The 20,238-nt window shown below is 38.7% G+C and overlaps 2 protein-coding genes across 4 annotated transcripts in view; one reads left to right on the forward strand and one right to left on the reverse strand.

Moving 5' to 3' along the window:
• Window positions 1–5,113, reverse strand: part of blnk (B cell linker) — a 24,719-nt gene extending 19,606 nt beyond the window's left edge. Inside the window, exons 1-3 of one of the 3 annotated variants that reach the window (XM_043255372.1) lie at window positions 5,009–5,113; window positions 4,027–4,389; window positions 3,872–3,934 (exon numbers count right to left, since the gene is read on the reverse strand). In XM_043255372.1, the coding sequence (XP_043111307.1) occupies window positions 3,872–3,934; window positions 4,027–4,095 (132 nt within the window). In that variant the 5' untranslated portion in view covers window positions 4,096–4,389; window positions 5,009–5,113. The remainder of the gene's footprint in view (window positions 1–3,871; window positions 3,935–4,026; window positions 4,390–5,008) is intronic. The other 2 variants (XM_043255370.1, XM_043255371.1) reach the window with 2 other exon arrangements.
• Window positions 5,114–14,181: 9,068 nt separating this feature from the next.
• The window catches only part of dntt (deoxynucleotidyltransferase, terminal), a 29,879-nt gene continuing 23,822 nt past the window's right edge, over window positions 14,182–20,238 (forward strand). The window contains exons 1-2 of the mRNA XM_043254781.1: window positions 14,182–14,369; window positions 19,362–19,536. Of these exons, the coding sequence (XP_043110716.1) occupies window positions 14,182–14,369; window positions 19,362–19,536 (363 nt within the window). The remainder of the gene's footprint in view (window positions 14,370–19,361; window positions 19,537–20,238) is intronic.

The raw sequence follows: 20,238 nt of genomic DNA on the forward strand, positions 1-20,238 counted from the left end.
GGTGTTCTTGAAATATTGCAACTTGGTTGAGATTTTTTAGTGCATTGCTGTGTGTTGGGTGTTGAGGGATCTTTTTAGAATGTTGCTATGTGGTTGCTAAGGTGTTTGTAGTACACTGATGTGTGGTTGCTATGGTGCTGCGGGTGTTGTAAGAATGTTGCTATACAGTTGCTGGGGTATTGTGGGGTGTGTTTAAAATGTTGCTGTGCGGTTGTTATGGTGTTTTTACAACAATGCTGTGTGCTTGCAAAGGTGTTTTTATCACACCGATGTGTGGTTGCTAGGGTGCTGCGGGTGTTCTAAAAATGTAAAATACGCAGTTGCTAGGGTGTTTTTAGAATGTTGCTGCACAGTTGCTAGGGTGTTCTGAGGCATTTTGAAAATGTTGCTATGCGGTTGTCGGGGTGTTTTTACAACGCTGCTGTGTGGTTGCTATGGCGTTTTTAGTACACTGCAATGTGGTTGCTAGGGTGTTGTTAGGTTGAGCAAAATATAGCAAAATTAAGTAAAATGAAAGTACAAAAGATGTAATTTAAATCTATATTTGTACATCAATGATACTAACCCAGCACTGGCTGCTAGGGTTTTATAAGCTGCTCATATCTTCAAATCATATTTCAGGGATTTTTTCAGCTAATTTTTTTATTGAAGTGTGAATGAAGTGTGCAGTCTATTTAAACTTTTTATTAAATTTTTTAAATTAGCTGAAGGCTTATTTTACTTTTAATTTACGTGATTACATTTCTGTGTTTTTATGAATTTTTAAAAAAATATTTCGATTGCGTATGACGAAGGCTTTAGTTAGCCTCAAATGTGGAGCTACATGTTTGTCACACATCCTACTTCTCTTAAAGTGACGCTTCTGAATCGACCCGAGCCGTTCATATTTAGTGAGGTGCCTTTCTCAAGCGTCTGAAGAGAAACTCCTCTAATAGAGACAAATGCAAGAGGTTGAGCGCTCTGAATCCCTGCAGCTCTCTAAAGAGACAAAGACAAGAAAATCACCTAGCCCTGCCTAAAAATCAAGCTTAGCCTTTTGACACAGAATAAAATATGGAATATTTCACCCTGGTGCCTCCTTGGATGCTGCTTGCCGAAGTGAATTATTTATGCGGAGTTTCTCTAGGAGTCGGAGAGAGACACTTCTGCGGCGGCCTGCATATTAAAAAGCTCAGCAGAGTCTGAGCTCGAGTCCCTCGTCCACTCACTCAACCCCGTCCAAAACTGTCTGAAGGCTTCTGAGGAGCTCTGTATCAAAAACGCCGGATCGTGGGGCTTTGACCCCGCGCTCGGTCGGTTACTTCTGTGCCGAAAGAGCAAAAGACAAGCAAGCCGAGTCCGGGACTCTCGCGTCGACACGTTTCATCTTTCACGCTGATCTAAGAACGGCCCAAGCAGCTGAAAATTGCTTTCGGAGCTGCGAGCTACTCGTGATTGAAGACTCCTGACGTGCCTGGTTTTCTCTCCCGTGCTTTTCCTATTGAAATCACAGGCTTGTTATTTATAAAAGAAGTCATCTAATGTTCTGACCTCTGCCTCTTGTTGGGAAAATAGCTCACGCTGTTACACTGCTAGATTCAACAACAGCAACAAAAAACGTATACTATTATAGTTTTTATTAATATTTTCAATTGGCTTTTCATTTTCTTGTTTTCAGATTTCATTTTATTCGCCCTTTCAGTCATTTTAATTGAAGCTTTTTTATATGAATAGGTTTAATTTATTTATTTTTTGGGGGATTTTGTTTATTTGCAGTGACCCATTGTAATGCTTTAAGTTAAACCATTTTTCTTTTCTTTAAAAGCTTTTTATCTTACATTACAGTAAAATTTTATTTTAATTAAAAAATATTATTTATTTTTATTTATGGTGTATACTTTTTATGTTTTCATTTTTATTTTAAATTAACTTTTTGTAATTTTCTATTTTTATTAATGGTGTTTTTCTATAGGTTTATTTTATTTTTATCTAATTTTAGCTTTAGGTTTAGTTAGCAATATTAGCAAGTTCTTCAACCTAAACTTACTGTCAAGAAAACTGTTTTTATGTTTTTATGTTTTTAATTTTATATTTACTTTTTATTTCAATATTTATACTAATTATTCAGTATTCATGCTATTTATTTCAAAACAATACTATATAGTAGTTATTATAGTTTTGTTTTTAATATTTTGACTTAGCTTTTTCTTAGCTTTTTTATTTAATTAATATTTATTTTTAATATTTTTAATATTTATTAATTATTATAAATAATTATATTTATTTATATATCACTATCAAAGCTTTGCATTACATTTCATTTATTAATATTATTTAATTTAAATTAATTTTAGTGTTTTTTGTTGAAGCTGGAGCACTAAAACTTGAATCTTGTATAACTTAAAAAAGAGTTTAATTATTTGTAATTATAAGGCCACGAAAAAAAACACATTTACTTTCTGATAATCATTTTTTATGGCGATGGTTGGTTATTTTATCCCACTGCTCCCCAGCACTGTAGTAAAAGTGATCATGTTCTGTTTACAAATGGCTCATCAGGCTCTCAGCACACACTCACTGCGTGTCAGAGGAAACGTTCCTGTGATCTACAGATTCTTTCACCAGATGGTTACCGCATAAACGCCACATGAATATGCAAAGATGTCTAATATATGCCCTTAACACCCATTCGGGAGGACAGGGGGAGTGATGTAGAAGAGTAATAGAGGAAAACACGACTGAAACATACGACGTGATTCTGCAGCTTTGAGCAGAAGACTCGTACAGAGAGGGTGTATTTGCGCTCGCTAGGTGAAAGTAAGGCCATGCATGAATGAAAGTACTGGCTGGTCGATCACTATTTAGGAAGTCCTGTTGTTTTCCTAATTTAGAAGAAGGAGGTCAACTCGCTGAGTCAACAAAACTAAAATGAGGAACAATGTATTTGATTTTCAACATAGCCTACTTTTGTTGAGATAATTAAAAAAAAAAAAAAAAAAAAAAAAATATATTAAAAAAATATATATATATATATATATATATTTTTTTATTTTTTTTTTCCTTTTCTTTAATTTTTTTATTTTACTTAATCTATTTCATTTTATTTCATTCTCTTTTTATTTATTCATTTTTGGTTTCATTTCTCCATCTATCGTTTTAGTTTTGCATTTTATATGTGAGTACATGTCATTTTTAACAGGTAAGAGTTTTTTATTATTCTTTCTTAATTTTTTCTGTTAAATAATTAATAATAATAATAATTATTATTATTATTATTATTATTATTATTATTATTATTATTTGAGTTATTTAAAATTTAATTTGTATTAATATTTTTATATTTTTATTTTATATTTCATTTAAATTCCCAAGGTTTTAAAAACGTTCATTTAATCTTTTTTTCGTACTTTATTTATCCATTAATTTTCCAGCCGTTGTCACACAACTACACACATAAACGACAACGATACATATTGTAATAAATATCAACAGATTCGGGCTGAATCGAGATTCTGCTATAATTTACTTTGCACTCGGTCAGTAACTTTCATGCTTTTGTGCCCCACCGTTCATTTCGACCTCACTGAATATCCCATTTCATGTGCAAATGTCAAATTGGTGGTGTGCTTTCTCTGTCACAAACATAATGGCTGTTTCCAAACAGGTTTCCAGAGAAAATATCGCCCGAACCTGTTAAAAAGTCACAGACTCGGCTAATCTCTGCATATAAATCCATTACAGCTTTCATCACAACACATTTAAGGAAGTCGGGTTCGAAAGGCCTTTTTTTAAATCACACTCATCGCCGATTTCATCTAAAACGTAGTGGACACCAATGAACTGATTCAGCCCAACAGAGAAAGCGTCCACGTCGAGCGGGAAAGGCACCTACCAGAAAGCGAGCGCCGTCGATCCTGTTCCTCTGCACGGCGTCCGCACACTCTTTCATGTTGTGCTGCCAACAAACACCATCACGTTCCAGTTACTTTCAACACGTTCGGTTGCCACACCGCGCGGCGAATGCAAAGCGAATCCGTGCATGCCCACCTGACTCAGAAAAGCGGCGACCTGCGCTGGACTCCAGCCCTCACATTGCTCTCGGGTCGGTACGCTCATCCCTGTCCGTCGTCTAGACCAGCTCTGATGGTGACTCGCCGCTCTTTATCTCTCGCATGAGGCAAGTTCACGCAACATAGGAAGTTCCTCTTGACGGTAACTGACCCTCTGCGGCTATTTTCTCACACTTCTCTGACAGAAAACTGTGACGGCGAATTCATTTATGTAGGTAACGAAAGCCACAGCTGCCTATTTCGACAGACGTGCGATTTTGAGGCCACTTAAAAGTGCGCGAGGACTGAGAATGAATGGCTTTTTAAAGCGAAGTTCTTCTCTGTGTGGGAAAAACACAGGCTGCGGAGACAGAAAGGGAAATGAAAGATAAAGCAGAGAACATTATTACAGCAGAACTAGCTGTTGCACGAGCTTCTCGTCTGCGAGGTTTTGAGTCAAGGCTTCGGCTTTCGTTGGCGATTTGGCTTATTTTAAGAAAAAACTTGTGTGCTTTTCTGCTATTTGTTTTTATATGCGTTCATGTGTTTTAAAATGTAAATGACCTGTGCTTTTGGGCCTGGTTTCTGCAATTTTTCCCGGAAAAGCAAAACTAATAAAAATTATTTCACCGAGAAGTAAAATGAAACAAGGCCCAAAAATGCAAGCAATGCATATTATATAATATAATACGTTTTTACATGCATACGATATGCACTTTGTTGACATGCATGTAGTATGCATTTTGGTGTACTTACTAATAATATGCACCCACCCCACATATCCTTAAAACAAACCGATTGCGTATCATATAAGAGTATAAATAGTACGCCAAACAGAAACAGAAAATCATGCCGTTGAAATGCACATTGGATATCATCAAAAGCCATAGTGTTCAACAGTCGAGGCTCACAAAGTGTGCATTTATACAGACACAAGTAAAAATTGTGACAACTAGCCACAAAAACATCCACTTACTCACTTTTAGATGGCCGCGTCTTAGGAGTTTTTCTCCCAACAGGAAGCAATAAAATATGTAAAGTGAGCTCACATCTGGTTCTCTGCACTGGTGCTTTGAACAATGTTAGTCGGTTCCTTTTAAAACGACTTATCCAGCAGATATCAAGCACTGAGTTATCCGCTTCGCAATAACCTAAAGACAGTATTTTTACTGTAAAATCGAGATGGGTTTCTCTTATAAATGAGAGATCAGACTCGCTGAGAGGTAATGTCTTCTAGAGATGCTCATTTAACCTCTTGTTTACCTCTTTAACTCGCCTCGTCTGCAGAAAACGCACCGCAGCTCGAGTGGTTTCAAACAGGTCAGTTTCACAAGAGCTGCTCGGGTATAAATAGCTCGTTCACTGAGGTGAGATGCGGCTATTTAGAAACACCGTGATGCTTTGAGAATAGCACACCGAACGAAATAGGTGTTGAAACTTTACACTTACACACTTCTCAGTGAGTTATGAACCATATGGAAATGTAATAGGCCTATATGGCGTACGTTGCCCCATAGATGAAGCTATAAGTAATATCGATTGGATGATTTTATTATATGCCATTATATGTCAACTATACATATAAATGGAATAACTGACTCCAATGAATTAGAAAAATAATGTACACGTATTGTATGACAGCCATGACACAAATCACCACCTTGGGTGTGCTTTATTTTTCTAATAATTCAACGGCTCGGAGTCAATTATTAAGCCGCCATGTTAGACCCAATGAAGGCTTGAGCCATCGATAGCAGACAAAGTTATAAGTGTGTATGCGTGCGTGTGTGTGTGTGTGTGTGTGTGTGTGTGGTAGAGAGAGAAAGAAAAAGAGAGAGCATGTAAATTATCTGTGCATTTCTCAAAAGCGTTGGGATAACGTCTCTAACGTTACTAACAGTGAAGTACATTTTCTTCCCGAACAGCGCCTTGTGAGAAGTCATGTTGTTTTTAGGTTAATGCTACGGATAAGTGATTTCCGTACGTAATAAAACCTCATTTTGCGGCAAAAACATAGAAATGATCTGTCGTTTCTGTCATGCCGATCGCTATATTTATTTGTTTGGCCAGTGTCGTTGTGGGTTTTGTTTCTTTTGCCGTTGTAGCACCTTTGAAATAAATAGAAACCGTTGGGCAAAGTGATATTGAGCTGCAATGCGGTCAAGAGCTGCCTGGAACGTTCATCAGCCAATCAGATTCAAGCATTTCACAGCCCTGTAACATACACATATATATATATATATATATATATATATATATATATATATATATATATATATATATATATATATATACACAGTATATATGAATAAATGTCAGTTTTGTATGTTATATATACACTAGTGCTGTCAAAAAGTTAATCGCGATTTCTCACATTCAAAATAAAATTTGCATAATGTTTGTTTATATTTTATGATGTATGTATAAATACACACTACTATATATTTTTTAATGTATTTTCTGAAATATATACATGCATGTGCGTGTGTTTATACATAATAACAGTACACATACACACGTAAACAAATTCTTTTATTTTGGATGTGATTTGCCAATTTGCATTTTTACTTTTTGTTATGTTGCCGCCTCATGCTAAAATGCTTTAAGTTACCGTTTTCCCTCATCAACCTACACTCCATACACCATAAATATAGAGCAAGTTTTTAACATCTTTGCAAATGTATTGAGAATAAAAAAAAATTACAATCGTTCAATTGCATAAGTATTCACACCCTTAACTAAATATGCCGCTTGAAGCATCTTTACAGTCACAAGTCTTTTGTTTGATGCAACAAGCTTTGCTCATGAGCAATTGTGCATTTATCTGCCAATCATCTCCTCACCTTTTTACCTCTCAAGGTGCCCGGTCTGAGTTTCTGAATGCTCTGGACTGGGTTTTCTTTTAAGGCTATCTCTATATTTCACTGCACTGAGTGTTTCTTCTACTCTGACGAGTCCCTCAGTCCTTGCCCTAAAAAACAGCTCCACAGCATGAGGCCGACTCCTGCACACTTTACCTTCGGGATGGTACTCTGCAGGAGATGAGAACTGGTTTCCTTCAAACATGATGCTTAGAATTGAAGTCTTTAAAAGACCAGAGAATCGTGCTTTTCAGAGACTCAGGGTCTTTTAAAGGAGACATATTATGCCCCTTTATACAAAATGTAATATAAGTCTCCTGTGTCTGTGAAGTCTAGCTCAAAATACCCTACAGATAATTCATTATATCATTTTGAAAATGGCTATTTTGTGTCTGTTTCTTTAAATGCAAACGAGCTTTCGATCCCCACCTTCTTTGCCAGAATAGAGGCGCGCCATTACAGCTCTCTTAAAACACCGGTTTTGGTTCAGATTATGACGTTTATCATGCTGAAATCATTTTAAACCATGCATTTTAAACCTTATTAGTTTAAATTTATGATATACGAGCACAAGGACAGGCGCCGGCGTTCACAGCATGTGAGTACTAAAGCACGTTCTCACACACACACACACACACACACACACACACACACACACACACAGTTTACGTTTAAAACATTGCTCTGCTCTGTGGCTATGACTCTAAATAGCGTTCAGAGCAGTCAGAATGTTTTGCTCCAACTTTGCATTATGCGATATCACAGTGCTCTCGTTTTTGTCTGGCGCGTACAGAAAAAGACTTACTAAAACAAAATTACTAGGTTGCTCTTTTTCACATTGCCTTGGATGGTAGACCTGATTTAAACCTGGAAAAGACAGATTTTTACAATGTTTTTGCACATTCCAAGTGTGTCTCGGTCTTTCCAAACCACCATTAAGCCCAATTTGATGAAGTGTTGCAGTGATGCTTGTCCCGTAGATTTCTTCATGATCCTAGAGCCGTACTAGAGCGACCATCAGGTTCTTGGTCACCCCTCTAACCAAAACCTTTCTAGATCTAGGAAGAGTCCTGGTCGTTTCAAACGTCTTCCATTGAGGTTAACAGAGACTATACGCTTCTGTGACCCTTCGGTGAAGCTTCCACAGATGTGTACCTTGGCACAAACTCAATGCGTGTTTTTTGCTCTGATATGCATCAATTGAATTTGCCACAGGTTCACTGTAGTAAAGTCTACAAGCAAAATGAATGCTCCTGAGATAAATTTCAACTGTCCCAGATCAACAGAATTTCCAACAGGCTCCTTATATGACTATATATTTCATGTATGTAAATTAATGCGTGCATATATTACATTATGCGAGTATCAGTTTTAGTAAGACACAGTCATCTGCAATTCATTCATTTGGAAATACTGTGATGCCGTAAAAGTCTCTTGTGCGGATAATAATGTTTTTATGATGCATTGTGTATTATATTTACAATGCAATGAATTATTGCATGGTTAATTATAATGATTCACTTTATAACAGCTACTTCATAATACAACGATGAATTACATACCGATGCGGTGTTTTTATACGAAATTAATAGCAGTTATAGTTAATACGGCTGTTCCAGGAATCGTCTTTCTGCAGGTGCTCCGACGCAGACCATTTTTCACCGGCCTGTGTTTTTAAATCCTGGACCGGATCCAAACCCTCTCTGACATGAAGAATTGAGAGGAAGTGGCTTTACGATTACACAAAAGCTACAGTGTGACTCCAGTTAACCTCCGGCATCAAGTTAATGAGAGTCAGAGCATCATTGTCAAAGACGCACACACACACACACACACACACACACACACACACAGGTGGTTATGAGAAAATGACCCGTACTGATTCTGTACTCAGGTCGCTCTCATTGCTGTAGTTTTCTTTTGGTCCAATTAAAGGATTCCTCTGGAGAGTGATTGCAGGTTATTTGGGAGTGTTTATAGAGGTCTGACACAGCAGTAGTGTGTGTGATCTATTAGATACAGGGCTGTAACCACCATAGACACTTTGGAGGACAAGGTAACCCCCTGAAAGGGCTAAGTTGTACCCCATGATATTTCCAAATCTATCTTTCATTACGCAGAGCTCCGTTCGCTTAACAGGTTTAACGGTACGTTTTGTCCGGTCTTACTCTGGAAACTTCATAGTTCTCTCCTTAAATGTGAAGAGGTCAAGTGACCGATTAATGAGTTAATCCATATTTCACAAAAGGATTATGCATGTAATTATAATATAAGTCAGACATTGACCTCAGCTGGTGATTTTGCCTCTTCTGAAGAAGATTCGTTTACATGTTCACGATTTATTTGAATTTCCATTCAACATCACTTTGTGACTTTTCTTTCTGTTATAAAGACGCGTTCTTTGGATTGTATGACTGCTTGAAAGAAAACACAGGAAAATATAGGCCTAAATAAACAGAAATCTGGCACTACACCCCTCTTTTCTGTATTCAAAGCTGATATACGCAAGTATCCTACATAGAAACTTTTATTTATTCGTTTTACTTTTTCTTACAAGAAATTACCGTTTTACTAAAAACAACGACCACCAAAAAAAAAAACACTCACATTGATGACAAATTAACCATGCTTTTTTTTAATAAACAGTAATAATAAAAAAACTGTAATTACAGGCCTACAAAAACAAACAAAAACCTTGTTACTGTACTTTTACCGTAATTAAACCATGATTATTTTTAAGGGATTTTTTTGTGTCTACTTTCTTTTTCTTGTTACTGTACTTTTTGAGGTTTTACCGTAATTAAAATATGATTATTTTATATATATATTTTTATATGTCTACTTTCTTTTAATAAATTGTTTTATTTTTTGTGATAACTGTAATGTTCATTTCAGCCCTGCATTTTGTGGCACGAATCTCTAATCTTTGCTGCCTTAACAATTTGAGGTTTTGTACGTTTTTTATAAACCACAGCCTATATATATATATATATATATATATATATATATATATATATATATATATAAAGTATATATATACAAATAAAATAAATAAAATAATCGTAAAATATTTAGAAATTTGTGACATGCAGTCTAAAAATCCACTAGAATAATGACTCACAAACCATCATTTCAGCCCTGCATTTTGTGGCACGAATCTCTAATCTTTGAATTCACTAAACAATTTGCGTCTGATTCAAATGATCCAAATTTTTTCGACACAATCTTTTTATTGACTAAGAATTTTAAAAAAATCAATTTCACCCAAATCTCACATTTGTGCTTTTGGACAAACCAGCCTAGATCCTACACCTTGAAAAGTCCAAACTACGTGAAATAATGGCATTTGTTTGCCAGATTTGGGCCTCAATGAAACCCTAGCATTTAGGTGAGCTACTGAAATAAATCCAAACTATGATTTTCCAAATATGGCCTGTGCGTATTTCCGTTTCTAGGAAAACATCCAAATTAATTTCACAAACATTTTCATCCAGATTGCTGTGGCCCGGATCCAGCTCATTTGGCCACATTTGGTCCACTTTGGGCCACAGTTATGCATTATGGATAATGTCAACATTTAAAAAACCAAATGAAAAACCTCTCCAGAATGTTCAAATAAGTTCCATAAATGTGTCCTACTTGGTAAAATTAACAGAAACCTTGACAGTGAGAGCTATTACCGTGGTTCAGTACTGTTTTTATGCTGCAAAAACTGTCATTAAAAAACATGTTTCAATAAATAAATTGGTGCCTATATAGCAACATAGCATTGTCGCATGTGAGCCCAGATCTGGGCCAGATGTACATGCTGCCAGATGTGGGCCGGGTCTGGGCCATAATATACATTATTTTGGCCACATTAAGCCTTAAGTAAGTTATGCATTATGGATACTCAACATTTAAATAGAAAACCTCTCCAGAATGTTCAAATAAGTTCATAACTGTCCATTTAAAATTAACATTTGAGAGTGTTACAGGTGTTCAGTACTGTTTTTATGCTGCAAAAACTGTCATTAAAAAACATGTTTCAATAAATAAATTGGTGCCTATATAGCAACATAGTGTCGGCCCAGATCTGGGCCAGATGTGGGCCAGATGTGGGCCGGGTCTGGGCCGGATCTGGTTGCTGACTGGGTGGATATGTACACTTTTTAAGACTCACATCCAAATTCTGTCAAACTTCCATTTCATTTAGTGTCAGGCAGCATCATTTAGAAGTTACAGTTGGGCCAATCTTTACCTACAGAGGCCAATGAAGTCCATCCATGTTGGCCAGCAGTCTGGTTGCTATTTGCCATGTCAAATGTCGGACAACTTAGGCTTGCAGCCACATTAGTCAGTACCAATTTTTGGCCAAAACTGGCCCACATATGATTTACCTGGGCCACTTTAGGCTGATATCCACATTAGCCAGTGCTTACTGTGCGGTATCTTTTCCCAAACCGACCCAAATACATTTTAATATACCTCGGAAACACATTTGGTTCTGTGTCAATTGAGCCACTTTTTTGCCAAAGGTGGTCCACAATTGGTTACCACAAGGGCCACTTCAGAGTCACATTTAGATTACACATTGCCGTGAACACCGCATCTTTACCTACAGAGGCCAATTTCAGGCCTACATCCATTTTGTCCAGCAGTGCCATATCATTGCCTCAATTGGCCCACATGCGCTTGCTATCTGGGTAATAGGACAAACTTTGATTTGAAGCAAAAAGTCTGATCAAAAGATAGTCAGATAAAAAGAGATCTCTGCTCAGTTTTCACCAGGAAATCCGCTGTTAAACATGATTATATATATATATATATATATATATATATATATATATATATATATATATATATATATACACATACAGTATATACCATCGATTAACAACCTTGTAGCTCACAGTAAGTCAGTCTTCAAAGGTTTGTAAGCTACCATTAAAAATCAATTCCTCTACAGAAAGAAAATGAAAGGGATTTTTACTTACACAGCTTAAACGTTGTGCTCTGTTGCTGTGCGGTTACTAATGTGTTTGCCAGTGTGTTTTTTCTTTCTTGTTTATTGAAGTCAATGATAAAGCAGGTGAGAAATTTTGTCTCCATGTACGAGACCAGAGTCATATCTGGAAACCAGAGTCATGCACCTGTTTTATCAATAAGCCAGGTGAAAACTGTAATATGATTGCTTAGAGCGTGCATTAGAATAGCAGAGATGAAGACCAAGATAAGCGAAACAAAAAAAAAAAAGTGAGCAAAAACTCAACAAAGCGTCAACAGAATAAATAAACAAAGCAGTGGGAAGTGGATGATGCGCTGAGGGAAACAGTGTGAGTTCTTCTGTAAAGAAGAGGCATAATAAAGATCTAAAAAGCCCTCAATGACCAGTTCATCTCCACATATGGTACTTAGCGTCCATTCAGCAGCTAATGAAGGGTTTCTTCTTAGCGGGTAGAGGCTCATTAGCTCTCTCAGGCAGATGGTGGTGCGGTAGGAACAGGATGGTGTGCTGTACTACATATGTGCCACGTCTGTGAGGAAACTGCTGGACGTTACCGGACAGCTGTAGAAGTTTATCACTGCGACCAGGCCCTCTGAAATCCCACGACAACTCTGTGGAGAAATTGCGAGATGCGACAAGAAAAACAAGGTAAAGTTGTGCAGAACGTGACTGGAAAACAGCTCGAAACAGACTCGTGTAAGCATTGTTTTCAGAGATGCCGCGACTGCAAACATATGGATCGAATCCCAATTTGCCCACCATCCGTCTCATATGATATGCCAGAGTCGGACAGATGTGTCCCAAACTGTGTTGAAAATGCACTAAATGGCCAAAAGCATGCGGACGACTTCTAATTAACAGCTTCAGTGATTTCCGTGAGGACAACCCTTAACGCTACACAGAAAATGATGAAATCAAGGGAATTGTGTGCTTTGGATTTTAGCTGCAACGCTTTATGAAGGTTATTTTTCTACAGCAGCTTGACGACACTCCTGCGCACGGACCAGTCCATATTATTTGTTGACTGGTGGTGAGATTTGTTTTCGCTGGAATTACCGCAACGGCTAAAGCCATTTATTAGAAAGCGAGGGACATGTACTATTGCTTTATAGTGCAATAGGGTTGATTCAAGATAATTGGGCCATTTTTCCCCAGTCATCTGAATGGGAAAAGTGTCCAAATTTACTTGAATTCCCCCTGTATCAAAGGTGCTTAAATCCCTATTTCTAGATGATTTGCAGTGTTTGCATCCGATTATGTCTAGCTTGAAATAATAGTCTTGACCTTCGCATTTGTGTTTTTCTCATCATTCTGCTTTGGCTCTGATATGGTCTGGTATAGTGAGAATATAGAGGGACTCAAACTGATCAAAAATGTGGTGTCGATGGTGATATTTATACTTATATAGAGATGAAATGTTATGATGCTTGTGGTGAGATCTTTATAACAGTGGCAGAGACTGATATAAAACAAATATCTATTGTCTCTCTATATCTCCAATAATAGATCTTTGTAAGATGATCGGAAAACATTGCAGCAATGCATTGCAGTGATGTTTGAGAGATGAACAAATAAAAGCCCGATGATCACATTGAGTCACATGATTTTTCTAAACGACTGTGTACGAATGATCAAATAAACCAAAGTTACCTTTCCACCAAATACAGTTGCATTGAGATTTTTTTAAATGTCTCATTTTAAGATTTTAAAGGGACGTTCCACCCCAAAATGAACATTTTGTCATCATCTACTCACCGCACGCTATTACAAATTGGTTTTTTTTTGTCTTCTTTTGTGGCTGGAGGTATTTTAAGAAAAGCGTTTGGTTACTGGCGCTGTTTCGTGAAAGACATACAGGTTTGGATCGACATGAGGAAGAGTAAGCGATGAAAATAGCGCAGCTTTGTGTGATTTCCCAACCAAGCAATATGTAGGATTTTTATTACACTTTATGCGTTCCGAGTGGCCCTAATTAAAAACGTGCGTGAAGGGGTGGTGTAAAGGCCTGTGGTGGCTTTGTCAAAACATACTCTGTGTTATTTATTCAACGCAGATATTATTTTCCTTTTTTCTTCCCCGTGACCTGGTGTTCAGGATCCATCTGTTAGTGGTAGTTTTGGCAGTGCCCTATCACAACGAGTGCCAAATCTAAAGCACCTGTTGTAAAGACTCTTCTACTCTTTGCCAAAACCATAAACAAACACGCCACACCAACTGCCAGTTTTGTCTGTCAAAGGAAAATAAGACATCAACCCCATCCAACTCTGAATTATATGCGACAGCGCGGCCAGGCCCCGCTTCAGAGATGTTTTCGACAGCCCTTCTTACTAGAAAGCGCCGGAGGCCTGAGCTCGCCTTCGCCGGGGGTCACGAGGAGGTGAAGTTCAGGGATGTGACTCTGTACCTGGTGGAGAGGAGGATGGGAAAAAGCAGGAGGAATTTTCTGTCTAATCTCGCCAGATCAAAGGGCTTCTGCGTAGACGACGCTCTCAGGTACGTGACAGAAAACAACCCGGTGGATGAGGTGAGACGCCGCGACCTAATTCACATTTCAGAGCATTATTACAGCCCTCTCGAAGGAAGAGTTCGCCCAGAAATAAGCATTTGCTGTTCATTTACTGACCCTCAGGCCATTTTTTTTTATTGGGCAAAAAGAAGATTTGTGGCACATAGGATGCAGAAAAACATTTATGATGTGTCCCAATCCTCACGCTACCTGTCCTAAATAGTATTCGCAAATGAAATTAGTATGCGATTGTCATTGCTTTGGGATTGGATTCTATTGCAAGTGTTAAAAACTAAACGTGGATGATGTGTGAGACCAACGCACAGTTTCTTAATGCCATTATTAATGGTATCCACGTTACTTTTCATCTGCAGCAACATTGTGAACTTTTGTGATGATATGAGCCTATAGCCTTAAAAGTCATTTGTCATTTGAAAATTGTGCAAAACCGGGATTTATAGCGCGCGTATATGTTTTATTAGCATTTGCATTCTCTGGGTTCAAACCCTCTGGGTTTTGCATGATCACATCTTCATTTTGGAACCTATATGGGACAGGTTGGTTTCATCATTAACTTTTAAATGCATCTTAGTCATGTGGGCAAATTGGGACGCAGCATTAATTTAGTTGGAAAATGTACACTACGTATACTCTGCGCCATATAGCCAGGGTTGCCAGGTCTGCACGACAAATTTACCCCAGTGGCCAATCGCAGTTCAGAGTAGAGCAATGACCATATCCCAAATATCAAAATTAGGATTCCCGATCTCTCTGACAAATATTTGCCTTGGATTCAGAAAACAAATTAAATTTTCCCTGAAGGTGACTGGGCTAGTTTTGAGTACCGATTGGATTGGTTTTGTTACGCAGACCTGGCAACCCTGATCAACATGCGCCTGGAAGTGGACCACTTGTCTACGGCCTATGGAATTATAATGTTGTAAATAATGTCCAGTTTCTTGCACAGACTGATTGTTTTGCTTCGTGGGAGCCATGATGTGCTTTTGTAATTCTCAAAAAGTTTCAACAAAAAAAATCTTCTTAAAAAGTTCACCTACCGTTTCTCGGATGACCTTAGGCTGAGAAAACGGACAGCCAATTTAAGCACTGAACCTTTGGCTCAATCATTTAAGGAATTTGAACAGAAATTATACAAAAGTTGCCATATCCAGAGAGAGGATACATAGGTTTTTGATTGAATGCGCAGACTTCATAAAAACACGTTCAGTCTTTCTTTAATAGTTAGTTTAACAGATAAAAAATGCCAAAGATCACACTTAATGTAAAAACGGATGAACCGTGAACCAAGTGTGAAAACAGTCAGAGGCATTTTCTTTGTTTGCTGCTTAAATCCACTCAGATCCCAGACGGCGAGTGACGCACATCTTTAGCAAACAATTAAAAGCTCTATTTTTCACCGTGTAATAAAATATTTTAATTTGCATACAATTTTATGCAAATCACAGCGATAATGACTAGGGCGGCTGGAGTCTCGACGAGCTTCTAGACAGAAGGTTGCGCAGAAAATGTCGTCGTAATAATAGCACAGAAACCTTCAATTAAAACCTCACGGCGCGGGCTATTGATTAACGCAATTAATCAGGCGCTTCAAGAAGAACCAAAACTTCACGAGCGCGGACGAACTTGTTTTGAAGTCGAAAGCAGCGTGTCAGAGCGTGCAGTGGGCTGAGCGTCTCGTAGTCTGTTATTCTTCTCTTCATGGCTGCTTGGTCAGAAGCGATCCGGGGCTGTTGATGCCAGTTTGTGCAGGTGGAGAAGCACCAGTGGGAGTTGTTTGGGTAGATGGGCATAACAGCAGCCAGCAGTTTGCCGTAGCGTAGCGTGCCGATACCAGCTGAGCGATGGCACCATTCCCAGAAATGCAGCTTGAGCTCGAGCGGCCTGCGGCTGCATGCTGTCTGCAGCCAACCACAGGAAACCCGTCGTGATGAGCCGAAAACTGACATTTCATAAGCCAGTGAGGATTTGATATCAGTACGAGTCTGATAATACGGTGCCCTATAATAAATCCCCCCGGTATTACGCTGCACGCGTGTCGCGATGGAGACGCCGCACGGGAAGGGCCGCAACGCTCATAATGCACTTCTGGTGTTATATTGAAGCCGGTTGAATCTATCATAGCGCGATTGGCTTCCAGTGGAGTTTGATGTAAAAGGAAAACGACGTCGCTCAGCGTCAGCTTCTGCTCAATTCCTTTCGGAGGAATAAAAATAGGCAAATGAGTCACGCTGGGAAAGTTTAGAGCTGTAAAATTCAGAGCGGCTGATCTTGGGGGAGTTTGGGTCGCTCTCTCTGACTTCTAGTTGTAAACATCGTCATCTTGAGACATATGACATATTTGCACGCAGCTGAGTCAAATCAGCGTGGACGTTTTCATAAGAATTCAAATCATTTTAAGTATTCAGATTTGTTTTTTTAATAAAAAATGAAATACAACAAACATTTCAAATAAACGCTTACGGACATTTTAGTTGCAGTTGCTAAAAGGAAATATAAAAAGATACGTTTTATTAATTAAAATAAAGCTAAAAAATTCAATGAAAACATCAGGATTAGAAACGGTAAGCAAGCTAAAACTACAACTGAAACCCATAGAAATAGAAAACCTTGGATTAAAAATCAACGGTGTTGCTTTAGCTAATCGAAAAAAAAGTAAATACAAATATTAAATTAAAAGTAAAAATAAAATGAGTTAAATAGCAGTATTAATTTGTGGAATTATTTTGAAGAAAATGTGAATTGTTACCTTGGCAAAAAAAATTTTATAGAAATATAAACATATAAAACATATATAATACATACATACACACACACACATACATATATATATATATATATATATACACATACATACACACACACACACACACACACACACACACACACACACACACACACACACACACACACACACACACACACACACACACACACACACACACACACACACACACACACACATATATATATTCCCTTTGCTGTGATGCTGATATGTTAAACTCAGTTGCTGTCAATTTCTTCTGATCGTCCTTGAGATGGTTCTACACCTTCATTAGAGTCCAGCTGTGTTTGATTACACTGATTGGACTTGATTAGGAAAGACACACACCTGTCTATATAAGACCTTACGGCTCACAGTGCATGTCAGAGCAAACGAGAATCATGAGGTCAAAGGAACTGTCTGAAGAGCTCAGAGACAGAATTGTGGCAAGGCTCAGATCTGGCTGAGGTAAAAAAAATAAAATAAAAATTTCTGCTGCATTAAGAGCACAGTGGCCTCCATAATCCTTAAATGGGACGACCAGAACCCTTCCTAGAGCTGGCCGTCCGGCCAAAGTGAGCTATCAGGGGAGAAGAGCCCTGGTGAGAGAGGTAAAGAAGAACCCAAAGATCACTGATACAGAGATGCAGTCGGGAGAAAGTTGTAGAAAGTCAACCATCACTGCAGACCTCCACTAGTCAGGGCTTTATGGCAGAGCGGCCCGACGGAAGCCTCTCTTCAGTGCAAGACACATGAAAGCCTGCATGGAGTTTGCTAAAAAACACCTGAAGGACTCCAAGATGGTGAGAAATAAGATTCTCTGCTCTGATGACACCAAGATAGAACTTTTTGGCCTTAATTCTAAGTGGTATGTGTGGAGAAAACCAGGCACTGCTCATCACCTGTTCAATACAGTCCCAACAGTGAAGCGTGGAGGAGGCAGCATGTGGAGGTGTTTTCAGCTGCAGGGACGGGACGACTGCTAGCAATTGAGGGAAAGATGAATGTAGTCAAGTACAGGGATGTCCTGGACTAAAACCTTCTCCAGAGTCCTCAGGACTTCAGACTGGGCAGACGGTTCACCTTCCGACAAGACCATGACCTTAAGCACACAGCTAGAAATAATGGAGTGGCTTCACAACAACTCTGTGACTGTTCTTGAGCGGCCCGGCCAGAGCCCTGACTTAAACCTAACTGATCATCTCTGGAGAGACCTGAAAATGGCTGTCCACCAACGTTTACCATCCAGCCTGACAGAACTGGAGAGGGTCTGCAAGGAGGAATGGCAGAGGATCCCCAAATCCAGGTGTGAAAAACTTATTGCATCTTTCCCGAAAAGATTCATGGCTGTATTAGATCAAAAGGGTGCTTCTACTAAATACTGAGCGAAGGGTCTGAATACTTTTGACCATGTTGTTGTTTTTTTTTTTTTTTTTTTCCAGTTTGTCTCTCTTTAATAAATCTGCAAAAATGTCAATATGGGGTGCTGTGTGTACATTAATTTTAGCAAATGCCTGCAATACAACAGAGAAAAATAAGGTGGTCTGAATACTTTCCATACCTATTATATATTTTATTATTTATTTTTTTTAAACCGATAAATAGACAAAAATGACTTGGAACTGAAAACACAAAAATTAAAAGCAAATTCTAAATCTTAAAAAAATTATAGGCCTACAGATTAGTCTGCCCATAGTTTTGTTATTCATTCAAACAACTTACATTTTTAAAGATAGCTGAGAGAATCTTCCCACTGACGGCCAGTAAATTGGTCTCGCAATCTACGTCAGCGGTCGATTCCTAACACCCACGGACCGCGGCACCCATCCGTTCTGCTGTTGTACCTCCACGCGTCTGATGGCCTAATTTGGTTTCGCCGGCTGCTCGGAGACTCAGCCGTTTAGCGAAGCGCTGAAAGCTCAGGACTGACACGCGTGCATCTGATCATCATCCACGCGTCACATTCACATCCTAATGTGTGAAAGTCCACCTGATTTGATTACATGCGGCGTAACCTGATCACTGAGAACCACTAGAGCAATGAAAACCGCCGTGGAGTGTGTGTGTGAGAATCAATCAGTCGTGGAGTAGATGTGAAACTGGATTTAAGGGGCTTGAAAATGGCTACTTGTGGGCCATGCCATCTGGGATCCATTATGAGCGTCTAATTGTGTGTGTGTGTGTGTGTGTCTCTCAGCGCTGGCGTGACTCACGTGGTGTCGGAGGGGAACGCGGCGCAGGAGCTCTGGAGCTGGTTGGAGGAGCAGGGCTTCAGAGAGGCGCGAGACAAACATGTGCTGCACATCAGCTGGTTCACCGAGAGCATGAGCGCCGGGCGGCCCGTGTCTGTGGAAGTCAGGCACTGCATACAAGTAAGTGCCCTTGAAGCTCATAAGCCATTCTTTCTGTCTTCTTTCCATAATAATAGCTGAGAAAGCATAAAAAGCATCGAAACGCCCCTATTATAGTTATACAGAAAGTTAAATTGAACGTGAACATCTTGGGAAGTTTTGAATCTGTAAGCGCACCGCGTGTAAAGCTATCGTCTCTCAACAGAAAGTCGATTCTGAATCATTAAAACGAGTCAAAGTGAAATATTAGCATATTCCCATCCCACTTGCTAGTCTTTTTGGGTTGGTCTGAATGAAAATGCAAATGCATTGTTCACCACTAGGTGTCTCGTTTGGAGCGGTAAAAGCTCACGAACGCCGCTTTAAATGAAATTGACCAATCACAGGAGGGCTTTGGGGAAAAAAACTAATCCTTACGCAAATCGTTTGAGAGTTTATGACGAATAAGGTCAGAATAAATGCGTATTATGAGAAAATGAAAGTGTTTTTTGACCCCGCATGCATGTCAAAATTAAGAAAAACAATTCTCTTTTGGATTTGACTCTTTGGGATTGACTTGCATGGAGTGATTATTCACCACAAAAATGAGCAAAATATAGTTCATTTTGACTTTATGTGGACTTTAAGGATAGTTTGTTCTTAGCCAGTGTATTTTTAAAAAAAAATTTTCATGCAATGCTGGTTGTCTTATTTCGCTAATAGGAAAGTTCTTGCAACAGCAGC

This window comes from Puntigrus tetrazona, chromosome 13, assembly GCF_018831695.1.
Source record: "Puntigrus tetrazona isolate hp1 chromosome 13, ASM1883169v1, whole genome shotgun sequence".
Classification (NCBI taxonomy): domain Eukaryota; kingdom Metazoa; phylum Chordata; class Actinopteri; order Cypriniformes; family Cyprinidae; genus Puntigrus; species Puntigrus tetrazona.